Genomic DNA, 19381 nt, shown 5'->3' on the forward strand with positions numbered 1-19381 from the left:
AAAAAAAAAAAAAAAAAAAAAAAATACAACTCTCTTTTCCAACTAAATATCTGTGTGAGGCCAGATTTTTCCCACATAGTTCAAACAAAAAAATTTTCCAACAGAATGAATGCAGAAGATATCAGAAGCCAGCTGTCTTCTGTTAAACCAGATAGATATTAAAGACATTAAGTATGAAACAATGCCACTCTTGGATTTTAATCTGGAAAAGTTATTTTTCATCTAAAACATTATTTATGTTACATGTAATTATTTTTTAATTAATTTTTTTAAAGTTCTCAGTTTTAAGGTCTAAACCTGTACTGGTGATAAGTATAACCCACATAAGCAAAAGCTCTTTGGTTTCTTGAATAACTTTTTTTTTTTTTTAAGGAAGCAGGGTTCTCAATTTAACTTTAACTGCCTTATTGAAACATAATTCAAGTGTTACAGCTCTTTTAGAATCTGTCTAGCAGGTTTTCTGGTCCTTACCGGAAGACTTCCTCCGCCGAAAAAATAATGAAATATAATTCATATTCTTCAGTAAAAATTAGAAAGTAAAGGGGTCCTAAGACCAAAAAGGTTGAGAACCACTGATCTAGGCTATATCCACAGCGAAATCTGAATGCCTCCCTAAAACTGGAAAGAATGTTTCTGAACCGGAATATTTTTATTTTATTCTAAGGTTAACTGTTGAATTTGAAATTCGGTCTGAGGTCAAATGGATAGGGTCAGTCTCATCAGCAGTCTTCTAGAAAATCCATTTGTGTTGTAGATTTTCTTTGGCAACTCTGAGTCCTTCACTTCTTCCCCCTGCCTCTTAAACGAGGTCAAGGCTACTAAAATGTCTAACTACTTTTTCAGTATATGTGCTGCTGAAGTGAAATGTCTAACTTTAAAGGAGGATAGAAGACCTGAAGGGAATGAGCATATAATCTGAAATCAAGTATAATTTATTGACACTCAAAAAAAATTAAAATATCAGAATTTCCTATAAATATGTCATTGATTAAAAAAGCTACAGCTCTGCACTGGTGTTTCCACCACACTAAGCCTTCACATGTCGCATGTCCATTCACACAAAATAATTCCTGCAAATCATACACCTTATGCCTTAATCAATTAAACACCTTCCAAGCAGATTCAGTTACTTGCTGCACGCTCTCCTCTCCTAAAGGACTAGCCAGGTGTATGTCTGGTGGGGGGAAGAGGGAAGTACAATTAATGGTTGATATGAAACAATATTAGAGTTTTAGTGCTTAAGTCTGAGGTTCTGGTCACTTAGACATTTGTGACATGAAGTCAAAATAATTAAGGTTATTAAGCAATGGTATCTTGCAAATAAAATTTCCTTATTAGTAATTCTCTTTCACAGCTCTAGATCAGTAGAATTGAGGTATACGAGGAGACTGCAAGGCAAACTGTCTATATCTGCAAATCAGATTTTCAGAAGTCGCCGAAGTAAATAAATTGGACACTAAAACTGACATAAACTGTATTGTCCACAAATGCCCACTTCAAATTTAGATTCATCTAAAAAGCCTTACTGTTCTTATCTTTATAAATTAATGTTAAAGTATTAAACTTATAAAAAATAAACTACAATAAAATACCATTTTAATCTGTCTTATGCATTGGGGTTCCATATAAATACTCACTTAGGAAAAAAGGTTCATCCATTACTCAAAGTCTGTCAACTGTTTTTAGATTGCTTATTCTCTCAACAGACATAAAAACTGTCAACTACTAACTGTGAAATGTAGTACTTTCACACTAAAAAGTTAGAAACCACTAAACTATGTTATATACAGAGTAAATGACAGAAAGAATAAAAGGCACCATAAATTTCAAGAATGAAGAAGAAAAACATGATGATCAAAAAGTCTAACCACTTTCCTCAGGATCTAGAAGTTACTGATTTGAGGCTCCACATAAGAACCTTCCTAATCCCTAAGCATCAAAGCTATTTTATTTTTGTTCTATCAATGAAAAACACATAATCTTTAGGAAGTCTTCAGTTCAGTTTGTATCCCAGTGATTATAAAACAAATATTCTATAATTCTAATTCTTCAGGAATGGAGCATGGGTCTTCACATGGAATGAGGCGAATGGCATGAGAGGAAGACAAAAATTCTACTGGTCTAAGGAACATTTAACAGAGCATCAGAATGAGCATTATAAACTTAGTTTTACTTTGTAATTAGTAAAAAGCTTTGGCTAGAAATAAGAATATATAGTTTTCCATATCATATTTATCAAATTACAGGCAAGCAACATCACAACCATACAGAGATTCTTAACCTAATCATAGAAGAAGCAAACTATCATTTGGCAACAGGTGATATTCCTTTCATCTATAAAACTGCCACTCACTACTAGAAAAATTACACTATGTGTCTCTAACAATTATAATCAAAATTATTAAAGGTTAAAATTCAAAACATTGTAAAGCATTTAAGAATCCCCTATATCTTGGAAAGTCTGAAGTTGCACCTGATGATACAAAACTTCAAAAGTGAAAACTCTTGAGTTATCCATCCCATTTCTCATCTCCATAATTATGTGCCCTGCTACTGATTCTAGGCTTATCAAAGGAATAAAAAGCTAAAACTGAACCAGTTGAAAGAAACAGGTACTTCAAGAAAACTATGAACCTTGCCTATGACATGTTCTCTTTCTTAAAGAAAAAAAAAAGGATTATTTGACTTACTACATGAAAATTTACACAAAAGGCACTCTAAATTTTACCTCCCACTTCTTATAACAGCTGGCACTGTGTCTGCTATATGTCCTACACTGTTCTTTGTGCTAGTGTCAGGCTGTATTTTTAAAAGACGGACACTTTCATGCTGGGCATGGTGATGAGGGAGTGGGTGATATTGCTTCAGCCCAGGAGTTCAAGGCTGCACTATGCTGTGATCACGCCTGTGAATAGCCACTGTACTCCAGCCTGGGCAACAGAGCAAGGCCCTGTCTCTACGAAACATTTTTAAAAATTAGCCAAGCATGGTGGTGCTCACCTGTAGTCCCAGGTAGGGGAGGCCAGCGGATCACTTGAGCCCATACTGCAAACTTCCAGAGTAAATCATAAAGTTTCAGCCTGGCTCTCTCTTGAAACACACAATCTGGGAGTCCTGCACTACCACTTAAGACTGCAGTCCCAACCCCCCAGCCTCCAACCAGTACTGGCCTGTTAGGGACTGGGCCACAGAGCTACAGCACAGCCCCCCACCCAGTCTGTGGAAAATTTGTCCTCCTGTCTTCCACAAAAGTTGGGGCGGGGGGTGGAGGGGATGCACAGCAGGGAAGCTTCACCTATATTTATAGCCACTCTCCATTGCTGGCATCACTGCCTAAGTTCGCCTCCACACCACCCACCCCCCATGGAAAAACTATCTTCCATCAAACCAGTTCCCGGTGCCAAAAAAAGTTGGGGACTGCTGGTAAGAAACCTGGCTCCCCTGCAATCACCATGTTGAAGAGATCCTGTGAAGAACATACACAGAGCTAGAGAGAGATGCTTGAGAAGCCCCAGCTGTTCCTGCCCCCAGCTGTGCTGAGTCTTTCCAGCCCAGGCACCAGACATGTGACATACTGAAACGAGTCAGTGAGCTTTCTGATCTCAGTCCCCAGCCTTTGAGCTGCTCCACAAGCTGATACCAAGTAGAGCAGAAATAAGCTGACCCTGCTGGGCCCGGCCCACATCGCAGATTCATAAGCAAAAGCTATTATTTTAAGCCACTAAATGTTGGTTGGAGTGCGTTGTCATGCACTGGAACGATGCTTGACATATATAAACTCATTTAATGCTTACGATAACTCTATAATTATTAATATTCTCATTTTACAGATAGAGAAACTGAGACACAAAAGATATGTGACTTGTCCATAGTCAAACAAGTGCAAAATATTAATGCCAAAAAATTTAATTACCACACTGCTATACATTCAAAGGAGAAATCAGAACAAATTACTGATTTAAGAAATAAATGAAATACAGGCTATAATATACATCAAAATGACACTCAGTTTCATCTAGTGAACCACACAAACACAAGTTCCTTTGGTTTTGTACATCCATACTACATACACACAAAACACATACATATAATTTGACTTATTTGGGCAGACAATTTTACTAACAAGATAAAACTATTAAATTTCATTCCCACAAGTCATAAAAATTAATTCAAGGTCAGTCACAGAAAAGCAACACTGTCCTCAGGTAGAAACTGTCCCAAATTTAGTACTGAAACAGATTTGAACCTGATAATGTCAACATAAAATCCAACTCCAAATATTTCATTCCAAGGACAAGTGGTAATCACTTTACTTTCTATTTATCAAGGACAAACAGTAAGTTATGAAGCTAGTCTTAAACAGGATTAAGGAATTTAGACAGAAGATTTCTGTAAGGCTGCCTGGCTTTGCTTTCCAAACTGCTGTAGTACTACAGGCTTTTAGGTCTTTACACTCAGAAACAATTAGGAAAAAAAGTAAAGACAAGTGCCTATTTATTATGTTTTATATATGTATGTTGTAAGTTAAATTCCCTAAAGCCCCTCCTATTCACCTAAGGTGGAAGTAATTCAGTTCCCTTATGATCCAGTTAATTTGTACTGTGAATCACCTATAAACCTCTCTATTCAGAGTAAACTCCCAAACCTAGCTAGTGCCTTGCACATAATAAACGCTCCTAGTTTTTAGTAACAAATTTAAGTAGGATTTTTAGGGCAAGTAAAATATATAGCTTTGTCACACTGAGATAATCATAAAAATTAATTGGAGGCACACTAAAAATCATTAGCCAAAATCAAGATATTATTATTACTATTATTACTATAATTACAAGCCATTATCAGTGCAATTTAAAAGGCTAAAATAGATTTTTCTAATCAAGAAAAAGACTACTCTCTAACCCCACAATTATTTCTCTGGATAAAAACAGAACATTTTTTTCCCCAAGACCCAGCAACATTCACTAAATTGGCCAAAAGGGACTTTATGCAATAATGATGAAATATAGTGTATGGAAAACAAGTAGGCTACATTCTTTTTTAACCACTGTGCACATTAAGTTTGTTTTCATCCCAAATCTATTGTGCTTAAAGATTACTCCATCCACATTTTTCATTCAGCTGAAGAGATCAGCAAGCAAACAGTATCTTCAAAAAGACTGTAATACTAGAAACATTCTACTTCAATACAATTACACTATAAGGAGTTATCTTTTATCTTCTTAAAGAGATTTCCAAAAAAATGTGTACACAAAGATGGTATTATACATAAAAAAAAATCTGCTATGAAGGATAACACTCATTTTATAAAGAAGCCATTTAAGTTTTTTTAAAAGTTAGTATTAAATCATAAAAATTATCTAATCAGATGATTTCGGTATACATGTGTCTAAAAAGAATGACTACAGTCGTTCTTGACTCAACATCTCAAAAGACATGCTGAAGTGACTAATTTCCAAGATAAATTTAAAACACCAAAAAAAAAAATCTATTGCCAATTCATCCACTCTCAGTATTTTAAAAAGTATTTATAAAAAGTAGTGACAATAATCTTATCAATTAGAAATGAATTAATAAATGTTTTGCTGAAAAATACTAATATTCTAAAATCTCAGTGTTTTTCTCTAATTGGTAATTCTTCATTTTTCTAGGAAATCAAACTATAAATGAAAATAAGAAAGTAAGTCAGGGGCCCGGCGTGGTGGCTCACACCTGTAATCCTAGCACTCTGGGAGGCCAAGGCACGAGAATCCCTTGAGCTCAGGAGTTCGAAACCAGCCTGAGCAAGAGGGAGATCCTGTCTCTACTAAAAATAGAAGAAATTAGCCAGGCGTGGTGGCACACACCTGTAGTCTCAGCTTCTTGGGAAGCTGAGGCAAAAGGATCACTTGAGCCCAAGAGTTTGAGGTTGCTGTGAGCTAGGCTGACACCAGAGCACTCTAGTCCAGGAGAGAGAGCAAGACTCTATTTCCAAAAAATAAATAAATAAATAAATAAATAAAGATATCTGTATACTCATGTTCATTGCAGCATTTTTCACAACAGCTAAAATGTGGAAACAACCGAAATGACCACTGACAGATGAATGCATAAGTAAAATGTGATATATAAATACAACCAAGTATTATTCAGCCTTAAAAAGGAAATTCTGACATATGCTACAACATGGATGAACCTTGAGGACATTACACTAAGTGAAGTAAGCCAGTCACAAAAAGACCAATTCTGCATGATTCCACTTGTATGAGGCACTTATATAAGAATGGTTCTCTTTTGTTGTTTCATCAGCCACACTAACGACACTCAGAAAGAAGAAATATGCATCAGATATTTCCACATTAAGTTGAATTCAATCAATTACTAAGTTCCTGAATATAGGTAGTATACTGAGTATGGTAGCAAAATTCTGGAAGTATAAAAACAAGACCTGATCTTTAATCTTAAAAATGTTATAACCTGGAAGACACAAACACAAATGGGTATTTCAATACAACACCATAAATATGAAATAGAAATATTGTGAGTTTTAAACCCAGAAGAACCTACCTAAAGTATCCTTGAGATCCTGAATAGAGCAAAGCCGCATTTGGCAATATTCTGGGTTTGTCTACAGGATAGAATATATTACCTGTTTAACTTCATTTAAAGTACTTGCCAAGTCTACAGCAGAATCTTCGCATCTGAGCTTCAAATTACTTTATTGTTTTGTCAAAAACCTTCATTTTTAAGAAAAAAAATCAATCTGAGGTTCAGGGAAATGAAATAATTTGCTAAAGTTCCTGAAGGCAGTCTCAAATAAAGCAAAGACTACAATAATACTCATCACTTATCCTCACTGGAGTATTCTTTCCACCACACATCTTGCATGAGAAATGGGAAAATAAATGACTATGAATTAAATACAGCCCTAAGCTCTTTACATACACCATCTCACTTAATCCTGCCACAAAGATACTGCTCCTATTTTACAGATAAGGAAACTTCTCAGAAGTTAAATTAACCCAAATCTTTCTATCTCAAACATCCATGCTCTTTCACTACTTGATTTATTTTAGTGATGAGTGTGACCAGAAATAAATAAACTATTGTTCCAATTAAATCCTCAAGAAAAAACTTTGCATTCAGAACTAATAACATAATACTTTTCCTACAGAATGTGCAAGGAAATTAGCTTTTCTTTCCTTTGATTCAGCTTCCCAAGCATTACAACTTTCTCCCTCAACCTATACCCCAGCTCAAGTCTCTTCTGTTCACACCTATACTACTACTACCTCCTAATTGGTTTCCCAGCACCCAAACTTCTTCTCTACCTTTGCCACGTATCAATTATCCTGTAACACATGAGTTTCATCATTCACCCAAAATGTACTTAAGAATACCTAAAATGTGTGTCGAGTACTGTGCAAGGCACTACGAATAAGAGTGCGATCAAGACAGACACGGCTCTTCTTCTCAAGGAGCCCACAGTACAGCAGAAGATACAATATAAACAATAAACAATTACCCAAATTGTGATAAGGGGAATGAAGAACTCAAGAGTGCTGGCAATGTCTAACAAAGAACCAAGAATAGACTGCCTGAGGCCGGGCGCAGTGGCTCACACCTGTAATTCTAGCTCTCTGGGAGGCCGAGGCGGGCAGATTGTTTGAGCTCAGGAGTTCGAGACCAGCCTGAGCAAGAGCGAGACCCCGTCTCTACTAAAAATAGAAAGAAATTAATTGGACAACTAAAAATATATAGAAAAATTAGCCCGGGCATGGTGGCGCATGTCTGTAGTCTCAGCTACTCGGGAGCCTGAGGCTTGAGCCCAGGAGTTTGAGGTTGCTGTCAGCTAGGTTGATGCCACGGCACTCACTCTAGCCTGGGCAAAAGAGTGACACTCTGTCTCAAAAAAAAAAAAAAAAAGAATAGACTGCCTGAGAAAATGTTGAAGGTAAGACCTGAACATGAACTAGGAGCTACAAAGACAGAAGGTGGAGAGAAGCCAAAGGATTTCATTCCCTAACCTACACTGAGAAATGTGCACACTTGTGTTGGTAGCAAAGGCCCCACTTTAGCCATTAATTCTTATTTCCCAGTTCCAATGTGCGTCCTCAGATCTAGGTAGGAGGTCTACTCAACATGCCAGGCTCATTCCTGCCTATGTGTTTCAGTCACGCTTTCTAGAATTCTCTCATCACTCATCTAACCCTAAAATCCATCCCCTCTCCCAAGAAATCTTTAGTCTCTGAGTATACAATATTCTCCAGTTCTAATGCACTGCATTACAATTTATAGGAAAAAATTAAAAATAATGCAATCATTTCTTTAGTCTTGTCTTTAAAAACTAAATATCTGAGGAGGTATCATCACATTTCTTTCTTATCGCTAAACAAGGCACAATGTTAGCTATCTCTAAATGCTCAATAAATGACTTTTTGAAAACATTCAAGCATCACGTAATTGCCTATCCACACCCAAAACTGTTTAGTTTTTTTTGGTTGTTTTTTTTTAAGAGATGGGGGTCTCACTACATTGCCCAGGCTACTGGGTTTGAACTCCTAGGCTCAAGCGATTCTCCCACCTCGGACTCCAAGCAGCTGGGAATACAGGCATATGCCACTGGGCCCAGCTGTCCATTTGGGTTTAAGACCAATATAATTATTACTTTCACAAATGCAAATTACCAGTCACAAGAATGAACTCAACATGTGGTTAGATCACTGCAAATCCATTACCATTACTGGAAAACATATTCCAAAGCTTTTTACTAATAATAGATAACTAACTTCACCTACATATTAAAAATAATTAAAAGGAGTATGAAGCCTTTTAGGCCCACCACAGAATAGACATATGTGCTAAAGGAAACTGATTAAAATGTAGATTTTGTAATGAAATATTTGGTCCACCACATCCTTTTGCAGATTTCTGCAGCATTCATTTGCAGATCCTTGCCACACATTTAACGCTTGGTATAGTACTTTTTGGCATTCCAGATCTTATACTACTTCACAACAATAGCAGTAGCTCATTACTAGTTTTATCAACTCATTTGTGCAATGTCTGTCTCTGCCATCCATGAGGTCAAGGCCTTCTTTTATCCAATGCTGTATCTCTAACACCTAGGATAGTATCTGGCACATAACAGGGATTCTGTATACAACTGTAGAATAAACATGTATCACATAGTAAATGCTTACTAAAATGTGTGCCAAATACTCTACACACAATCCATGTAACAATATTATAGGATAGGAACTATTATTTACAGATGCGAGACTTGAAGTAGTAAGACAACATGAAATAAAACCTATTGTTGGTATTTCAGCCTAATGCTAATGATTAACTGAGTATTCATCATACCCAAGGTATTATGTTAGGTACCTAGATCTAAATGTGGCCAGGCACAGCAGCTCACGCCTGTAATCCCAGCACTCTGGGAGGCCTAGGTGGGGGGACGACCTGAGGCCAGGAGTTTGAGACCACCCTGGGCAACACAGCAAGACCCTGTCTTTACAAAAAGTAAAAGGACTAGCCAGCTGTGGTAACATGCGCCTGTAGTCCCACCTACTTAAGAGGCTGAGAGAAAGGATTACTTGAGCCTGGGAGTTCAAGGTTGCAGTAAGCTGTGCTCAAGCTACTGTACTCCAGCCTGTGTGACAGAGTGAAACCCTGTCTCAAAAAAAATAATAGAAAAAGAAAGATCTAAATGTGTGAACTGTCCTTGCCCTCAAAAATACCATTTTACAACAAAAAAAGATGAAGCAAGCATTCAAGTAACATGGATTCTTCAAAATAGTCCACCTGGCTCTTTAACAGAAATTATTTCACTTGAACTTTAGAACAACACTTCAAGGTAAGACCTAACTCTGTTTTGCAGCTGAGGAACTAAGGTTCAAAGACATTACTCAAAATCATAATAAAGGTAGCAGGCCGGGCGTAGTGGCTCACGCCTGTAATCCTAGCTCTCTGGGAGGCCGAGGTGGGCGGATTGTTTGAGCTCAGGAGTTCCAGACCAGCCTGAGCAAGAGCGAGACCCCGCCTCTATTAAAATTAGAAAGAAATTAATCGGCCAACTAAAAATATATACAAAAATTAGCCAGGCATGGTGGCGCATGCCTGTAGTCCCAGCTACTCGGGAGGCTGAGGCAGTAGGATTGCTTGAGCCCAGGAGTATGAGGTTGCTGTGAGCTAGGCTGACGCCACGGCACTCACTCTAGCCCGGGCAAAAAGAGTGAGACTCTGTCTCAAAAAAAAAAAAAAAAAATCATAATAAAGGTAGCAATATTGAGACCTGAATTGCGTCCTCTGACTTCAGATTACAAACTCTTTACACCACAATATTCCTTTTTTTTGGTAGAGAAAGGATCTTTCTATGTTGCCCGGACTGTCTCAAACTCCTGGCCTCAAGCGATCCTCCTGCCTCAGCCTTCCAAAGTACTGGGATTATAGGGGTGAACCAACATGCCCAGCCTTACACTGCACTATTCTATATTCCTCCACCTACAGAACAGAGGGAAGGAGGAGGGAGAAATACAAATACAGGAATTAAAAGGACAAAGAAAGCCAAGTTTAAGGAGGCCAGGAAAGCATGCACTGTGGCATTCTGATGGACAGAAAGTTGTCTCAGTCAACATATATTTGAAGCAATTATCATATAACAGAGAGTATGAATACAAAGAAAAACAGGAAAAGCTTATTTTCGAAGTGAAAATATGTGAAGAAGAAAACATGAGCAGGTGTATTTAGGTCATAAAAAAGGCACTGTGTAATAGCTTCCTCCTTGCTCTGTAGGAAATGAGCTCCTATGTCACGAGGAAACACTAACGGCCCTATGGAGATAATGAGCTAGTGAGTTAACTGAGGCCTCCTGCCCAAGAGCTACGTAAGTGAGCCATGTCAGTAGCTGCGCACATACCTGCAACCCCAACTACTCAAGAGGCTGAGGCAGAAAGGTTGCTTAAGCCCAGGAGTTCAAGTCCAGCCTGGGCAACCAGCAAGATCCCATTTCATTTATAAACTTAAAAAAAGAATAGCAAAAAAATAACTGAGCCAGCCAGGCACAGTGGCTCATGCCAGTAATCCTAGCCACTCTGGGAGGCTGAGGCAGGAGGACTGCTTGAGCTCAGGAGTTCGAGACCAACCTGAGCAAAAGCAAGACCCTATCTCTACCATAAATAGAAAGAAATTAGCCAAACAACTAAAAACAGAAAAAATTAGCAGGGCACAGTGGTGCATGCCTGTAGTCCCAGCTACTCAGGACGCTGAGGCAGAAGGATCGTTTGAGCCCAGGAGTTTGAGGCTACTGGGAGCTAGGCTGATGCCCCGGCACTGTAGCACGGACAACAGAGTGAGACTCTGTCTCAAAAAAAAAAAAAAAAATTAAAGAAAGAAAATAAATAAATAAATAACTGAGCCATCTCGGACTTGCATTTGCAGTCCCAGTCAAGCCTTCAGATAACCACAGTGCTTAACATCTTCACTGCAACCTCACAAGACCCTGAGCCTTTAAGGAGCTAAATTTGGGGAAAATTGTTACCTACCAATAAATAACACAACAGGCAAGGTATGAAATCTCTGTTTACACTACAGCTTTCTGCTAGGAGCTATGGCAAAACATACACCTTGTAATTAAAATTCTAACAGCAATATACAAGATGGATAAAGTAGAAGTATTTCTGACTTCCTATCTCCCACAATACCCAGTAAAAGTAAAAAGCCTTGCACACAGGATATTCCTGTGTTTGGTATCAACCTAGCCTACATACAGGATTCTTAGGCTGACCCAAAAAAATAAGCTTAAGGTTTCTTAAAAATATTAATAAAATAGCTCCTTAGAATCTCTCCATATAAATTTAATCCTGAAATCTGAAGTTTTTTTAATCGCCATTTTGTTTTGTTTTTAGCACAGAGCCCTATCATGCTGACAGTTACACTATATTATCAATGAAAACAGACCCATTAGAAACTCTTTTCCCTAAATTTAACCAAAATAAGAGGGAAGCTGTCTGGGTGCAGTGGCTCATGCCTGTAATCCCAGCATTTTGGGAAGCCAGTTCGAGACCAGTCTAGGCAACATAGTAAAAGCCACCTCTACAAAAATTTTAAAAATTAGCCAGGCATGGTGGGCACGTGCCTGTAGTCCCAGCTACTCCAGAGGATGAGGCTGGAGAATCACTTGAGTCCAGGAGTTGGAGGTTACAGTGAGCTATAATCATGCCACTGCATTCCAGCATGAGGGACAGACCAAGATCCTGTCTCTCAAAAAAATAATAAAAATTAAAATAAATAAAAGGGAAGCTGACCAAAGATGAATTCTACAGACTATAAATACTTGCTTTAGTGTTGAAATGGCTACCTAGTGAAAGGGAGTTCCAGCATGAAGTATGAACAAAACACTACTACAGGTACAAGTATTTTAATTGCCTCAACCATACAGATCCTTAATAAATCTTTACAGTAACCTCAGTATGCAGTCTTCTAACACTAATCTGATTTAAAAGTTTAGCTTCTCTAGAAAAAGATCTTTCCAAGCACACTAGTGGGAAAATTGGCAATATAAACCAGTTTTCCCAAGATCGAAGCAATTTTAGTTATACCTCGAAGTGTGCAACACACAGGGCTAGGAGTCCAAACTTTGACCCACGAGATGGTAAGGGCCTCTGGCCTTAACTGACCATAACTTCCATACTACAGGTCGTGCATTCCTAATCCAAAAACCCAAAATACTCCAAAATCCAAAGGCTGCCACTGTTTGTTATTGCTGTTGTTTAACAGCTGATACAGGTAGTCTGCTGATGCTACTGTGCTGCTTAGTTACCCTAAACGTATTATTGTTCCACTGAATTAATGGTACGTCACATTTTTTACCGTTAAGTACTTCTGTGGGAATAAGTATATGAAGAGGATTGCTTATTTCATTATATACATGCAAATATGCCAAAATTTTAAAAAAACACAAAATCTGAAACACTTCTGGTCCCAAGTATTTCAGATAAGGGATACTCAACCTGTATATGGCCTTTCCCATCACCCCCATTCTTACGAATGTACTTTTCACTTGACATCTAGATTTATTCAGAAAGGCTGATAAAAGCAGGTAGTTGAAACTGATTAAGTTAAATCTTTCAAAGTAAGTCATGGCTTATATCCTAGGAGGAAGGAAAAAAACAACATATAAAATAAAGACAAATAACCACCAAATAAAGGCTATTATAACTCACCTAATCCAGATAAGAAGCTAAGAGTACTTTTATGTATTATCTGATTCAACAGCTAGTACTAATTTTTAAACTAATTTTATAGGCATTTTAAATTCTAAAATTCCACTTAAAGGCTAATTTACACGACTGGAAAGTGAGACCATGTGTTCTATTTTCTTGGCAATAACTTTTCAGTATCAATCTGTGTTCACCACAAGTGTTGACATTTGATTACTCTTTGGTTGACTCATTCATTGAAATATTTTTTAAACTCTTTATATGATAGATACTATGTTGGAAATATGGAATAAAAAATGATGTTTAAGATTTTTTTTGATTTTTTAAAGTTAATTTAGCCTTTGAAATTAACCTAAAAGGGGTAACTTTTTAAAAAGTACCTAAGCTTCACTGAAGACAAAAAAAAGTACTTAAGCTTAAGTGTGAAGTAAAAGAAAAGCTAGTTTTTAGTGGTTTCACATGGCTAGATACCCCTCAAAAAAAATTCTACTATCTTTATAACCAAAATAAAAGTACAATTACACATCAATTTCAAGATTTTCTAAATTTACCAAGATAAACATGCTTATGAATTTACACTGATTTTGAATAACTTTCTCCTGGGAGGGGTGGGGAATCAACTTTTTTCCTATCAAGTGTCATTTAATTATTTTATAAATTAGTCACTTTTCACCACACAACTTCCCAATACGTTTGTAAAAGACACCTTAGGCCATGATCTCTAACAGCTAAGTCTTTTTTTTTTTTAGACAGTCTCACTCTGTTGCCACAGCTAGAGTGCCGTGGCCTAATAGCTAAGTCTTTATATCTAATTTCTTTTAAAGTAGCACTTAAAATTAAAAATATTTATGAGATTTCAAAAAATTCTAAAGCATATCAGATAAACTCAAAACTGCAACATAAAGTGACAGGAAAACAGAATGGGCATTCTAACAGAAATTAAATCCTAATGATAATAGAATCCTTATAACAGGAATGCCTAAAAATTTTTTAAAGTACTTCAAAACTATGATATCCATCAGTTACAAAAATAAAGATTTCCTACAATGAAATCAATCTATAAAATCTACATAGATTGGTGTGATCTGCAGGACAGTTTATACTAATTATGGATCCTTTCTGAATACAAAATAACTTTGGGGGAAAAAAACTTCAAAGGCCAACAAAGAGGCATTTCAGAATTAAGATTATCAAGACCGGCACACGCGGTGGCTCATGTCTGTAATCCTAGCACTCTGGGAGGCCCAGGCGGGTGGATTGTTTGCACTCAGGAGTTCGAGACCAGCCTGAGCAAGAGCGAGACCCCGTCTCTACTAAAAAAAAAAAAAAATAGAAATCAGCTGGACAATGAAAAATATATAGAAAAAATTAGCCGGGCATGGTGGCACATGCCTGTAGTCCCAGCTACTCCGGAGGCTGAGGCAGAAGGATTGCTTGAGTCCAGGAGTTTGAGGTTGCTGTGAGCTAGGCTGACTCCACGGCACTCTAGCCTGGGCAACAAAGTGAGACTCTGTCTCAAAAAAAAAAAAGATTATCAAGACCACAAACCAGTTACAATAGTAAAAATGCTTTTTCATACAAGTGACAAATCCATTACTCTGAAATGGTAAAATCAGAACAGTACTTTGTGGTCTCTCATGCTTAAGCATTAAGAAAAGCAAGTACCCTTGGTTATCAAGCTTTAACCTTATCTGGACACCAATATTTTACTCCTTACTCTAAAATACAATGTAAAAATTAGATATTCAACCAAATGTCTAATAAATCTCAAATGAAGCCAAAAGTCCACTTCCCAAAAACTACTTAACCAGTAATTCCATCTCCTAAAGTGATATAGTAGATGGGTATGAACTAAAAACAAAACTCTGACACATAGCCCTCATTATTTAAGGTGAATAACTCTTGTCAAGTGGAAATAGCAGGGGACTTGAAAATCTTTGTACAGATCCAGCTCCAACATTTCCATACTATACTTACAGTCTTGAGTAAGATACTCAACTTGCTTCTTCACCTATTAAATGCAAATCAAAATAATACCTATCTTGCACATAGTTGTGAGAATGAAAAGGAGACATTTAAATTATGCAGTGCTAAGCAAGCGTATGTGTGTATACCAGGTAAATGAAAAACTGTGGTAGACTGCACAAACTAATGTCAACTTTCAAATATGTAGGGATATCGGCGAAGGATATAATAAAATGATAAATAGCACATGCTTCATTGTATAGTTCACATCAATTTTTAATTTTCTTGAAGATGTTCTCCTTCCTGCTTAGCCTATACAGTTCAGCAAAATTTTTCTAAGGTTTGTACAGTCTATTTTACCCCATCTAAGATATTTTCTTACTAGAGTTAAGTAAACGTCAAACAGAATATAACACTAATTTTCAAAATATTCAAGGCTTTGTATTCCTTGTAGCATTAAATATAAAGTGTTCATTTTTATCAGTTAACAATTGGAATTCCTAGAACTTTAGAATACTTAAATTTTTAATCAAATCACTATTAACTGTTAAAAATTTTGTCAAAACATCAGATGGTCAAAATAAACGCTAATTTACTTTAGAAGTAGTATAACATGCATGACGTGATTCTTTTTTTAAAAGTACATTAAAAATCAACTAAAATATGGAATCTTCCAAGAAGATCAAAAGTAATGATAGAACAATTGAAACGTGCTATTACAATAAATGTCCTGAAAAAATGGCGTGAATTTTTTCAGTTTCCATGTTATTTCTAATAAGCTTTAGAAAAATAATACTAATTCCTTCAGACACCTATCCAATACGTGACTTTAAATATTATCATCTAAAATCATAACTCTCACACATTGAAGCATTACTATATGTTTTAAGCCACAAACTAATGTTGTACCTTCAAGACGGTATTTTCTTATGATTCCAATTCTCCGATTCCGCAAACTTATTTTAAAGGCCATCAATTCACTATTCTTTTTCAAATGATTTATACGGGTTTTAAACTTTCTCCCAGATTTGATCACAAAACAAATAGGAAAATTAAAATCACATTGGAGCCACAATATTGACTACAAATGAGAGATATGGGAAGCAACGGTTTAAATGCAAAAGAATAGTCCTTTTTTTCGTTTAAGTAAAAAAAAGTGATAGTTGGGGTCTCCTCCCTGGACAAGGAAGTTCTGTTAAATCCAGGCGAGACCAGCCATATTGGAAAACACTTGTCAATTATAGTTCTGACAAGTGCTCACGAACACGGTCGGATGAAGCTAACCTTGTGTACCGAGGTGTGTACATCAAGGCCCTCTTCTGCTCCGCCAGAGGATCTGGGCCTGTTTGGGGATTGTTACCGAGTTAGAGAGCTGTCCTTAGGTCCGCGAGGAGTGCAGAGCCGAGGGGAAAGAGGGCGGGGAAAGGAGAGTTGGGGGGAAATGGTTTGAGAGTTGGGAGCCGCTATCCGCTGCGAGAGGGGCGCGGCGGCAGCGAGCGATTTCCGAGTTGAGCTCCTGGGGGAGGGGCCGAGGATTCGGGGAGCAGGGGGGATCGCAGCAAAAAGTCCCCTTGGTCCCCTCTGAGGGGTCCGGGAGTTCAACAGGGGAGGGGAAGGGGTAACGCTTCAGTGCACTGACCTGTCCTCCGAGTCCATGCGGCTCAGGGGCTCCCCATCCGACGACATCTCCAAGCTGCCTCGCCGGCCCCCGGAGGTCGCGCTGCTTCCGCCTCCCCCGGTCCCGTAGCCCTCGTCCCCGCCGCTGGAGACGACGCTGCTGCTACTGCTGCCGCCCCCGCCGCCGCCCTGGCTGCCCCGCGGTCCCTTGGGCTCCTCCAGGCCCTCCTTGCCGTCCCCATCCCCGCTGCTGCTGCTGGCGGCGCCGGGGCTCAGCGAGCGCGTCTCGTCGCTGCTGCTCCCGCCGCTGCTGCCCACCAGGCTCTCGGCGCTACTCTCCTCCTCACCCCCGCCGCTGCTGCTGCTCTCGTCCTCCTCCTCCTCGTCCTCGTCCTCCTCGTCCTCGTCCTCCCCGGCCTGGCTGGCGCTCTCGGGGCTCGGCTCCGACATCGTCTCCGCCTCGCCGCCCCCCACTCCGCCGCCGCCTCCACCGCCCCCACCGCCGCCGCCGTTCAGCAGCAGCGCCGCCACCGCCTCGGCCTCCGCCTCCTCCTCCTCCTCTTCCTCCTCCTCCTCCTCCTCCGGAGGCTCAACCCGGCCCCGCGCCGCCGAGCCGGGGCTGCCGGGGGGCAGAGGGCTCAGGCGGGAGAGCTCCTCCAGGTCGGCCATGTCGGTGATAGCGGCGGCCATGGCGGCGCCTGCTCCTCCTCCTCCTCCTCCCCGCCGCCGCCGCCGCCTCCCTCTCTCGACTCTGGCTTCCTCGCCCCCTCCCAAACGCCCAAAACTCCGCCGACGCCGCTGCAGAGCAGGAGGAGGGCCCGCGGGCTGCGTCAGCCTGCACACGCGCTACGGAGCCCGCGCGGGGACAGGCGCGCGACTGCGCGCACTCACGCGGAGACGGCTGCGCGCCTGCGCGGCGGCACGAGGTGGCGCCTCCCCCGGGCCGCGAGTTCCGCGCCCGCGTCCCCTCCCGGGCCCCGTCGAGCGCCCGGAGTTTCCTCGGGGCCTTCCCACGCCCTCCGCGGCCTCGCAGCAGGCGGGACGCGCGGAACGAGAAGCCGAACGCTGCCTGGGGATTTTAACAGTCCTCCGCGTTCTCACGACAGTCATTCATTCCAGGCGTGTTTGGGGAGCGTCCCCTGTGTACAGGCGCTGAGCCAGGAATCGAGCAAGTCCCTGGCCTTGTGAGCGCTTACAATCTACGAAGAGAGGCGATTAAAACGAGCAAAAATAAGTAATAGGATGCAAGGTACTAAATCTCTACGCGCAACATAGGGCCGCAGGTTTTAGTCTAACCTGTGTTTGAATACCCCAAGGGATGTTGAGATTACAAACTCAGAGCAAACATCTCTTTGGTTCGAGGTCCTCAAACTTTTGAGCTCACGAGCTTTCTGCAACAATGTTGTGAAGTTGTGTACTAGCGTGTGCAGTTTAAAGTGACAGCTACACATTTTCCCAGCTTGTTATGGATATTTTATCTGTCGCACTTTTTAAATACTGTGATATATAGCCAGTAGACTCTAAATACCATAAGGATTTAATACTCACCAATATCCATTTTTTTTAAATACAGTCTTTCTTATACCTGGACAATTTCCATCCTTCCTTTATCTGCTGGAACTCATATTTGCATTGCACATCCCCTCTAGAATTTTATCCTAATCATATATTTTGTGCTTGAATTGTTTTAGTGATCATCTTATTACACTTACCTGCAATAAAAATGTGCATATATATTGAAATTTACCGGGTTTCGAAAATATTTTCTATAATCATAAAGCTCTTAAAAGTGTTATTTCAACTGATCAAAACAAATATATTTCAAATATTTATAAATGAGTATTAAACACAAAAGTAAAATTTTATCAGCAATGCATGTTACAGAGATGGAGTTGGATGGATTTTTTGAGAAAGAATTCAGCATCAATTCTATTCCAAGTTTTCAATTCCATGGATGTAAGCGTTAAGAAAACTTGTTCGCATAAATAAGCAGAGGAGAATGAATAGAGATTTGTTGTAGTAGTGCCACTCAATTCTTTGAACTCCTTTCAAATTATATGCCAAAAAAATCACATAAAGATCTAACAAAGAAAAAATACTTTTAATGATCTATCAGCTGACAACTCTGATTAGGTTCTCTTTCAACTTTGTTGAAAGCAAGCAACTGGAAAGCACCTGACTTGTGAAAGGATGTGTTTACCCCTTCTCATTCAACAGTCGATTGTCCCTGTCTTTGGTGTCCTGGAGGTTTTTGCATTCCCGAGTATTGCACCTTAGTAAGGTTTAGGATGAGGAAGAGTTTTATGCCTTTCTTTTGTAAAGCAGATAATTGGGATTAAGAAGGCTGCAAAGGACCCCACAGCACTCCCTGACCTGAGGGCACATTTTCAGGCAGGTCGATTTTAGCGAAGCCTTTACTCAAGGGAAGTGAGGTTAGGAGAATTCATTGCCCTAAAACAGAGTCTCCGTGCTCATACACATCTTGGAAAGTTTTCATACACCATGAGAACCCAGTATTATGTCCTCTGCCTTAGACCTTTGGTCAGCTGTTACATGGAATGTTGCCTCAGAAAAAGCAAAAATAAAAATAACTCATAATA

The 19381-nt window shown here is 39.4% G+C and overlaps 1 protein-coding gene across 2 annotated transcripts in view; it reads right to left on the bottom strand.

The window, feature by feature from the left end:
* AEBP2 (AE binding protein 2) overlaps positions 1-17472 on the bottom strand; it is a 67945-nt gene extending 50473 nt beyond the window's left edge. The window contains exon 1 of one of the 2 annotated variants that reach the window (XM_012662801.1): positions 16804-17472. In XM_012662801.1, the coding sequence (XP_012518255.1) occupies positions 16804-17471 (668 nt within the window). In that variant the 5' untranslated portion in view covers position 17472. Of the gene's footprint in view, positions 1-16448; positions 16598-16803 lie in introns of those variants that run through there. The other variant, XM_012662802.1, reaches the window with a different exon arrangement.
* Positions 17473-19381: the final 1909 nt, after the last annotated feature.

The sequence above is a fragment of the Propithecus coquereli genome, unplaced genomic scaffold (assembly GCF_000956105.1).
Source record: "Propithecus coquereli isolate 6110/MARCELLA unplaced genomic scaffold, Pcoq_1.0 Scaffold78, whole genome shotgun sequence".
NCBI classification, from domain to species: Eukaryota; Metazoa; Chordata; class Mammalia; order Primates; family Indriidae; genus Propithecus; species Propithecus coquereli.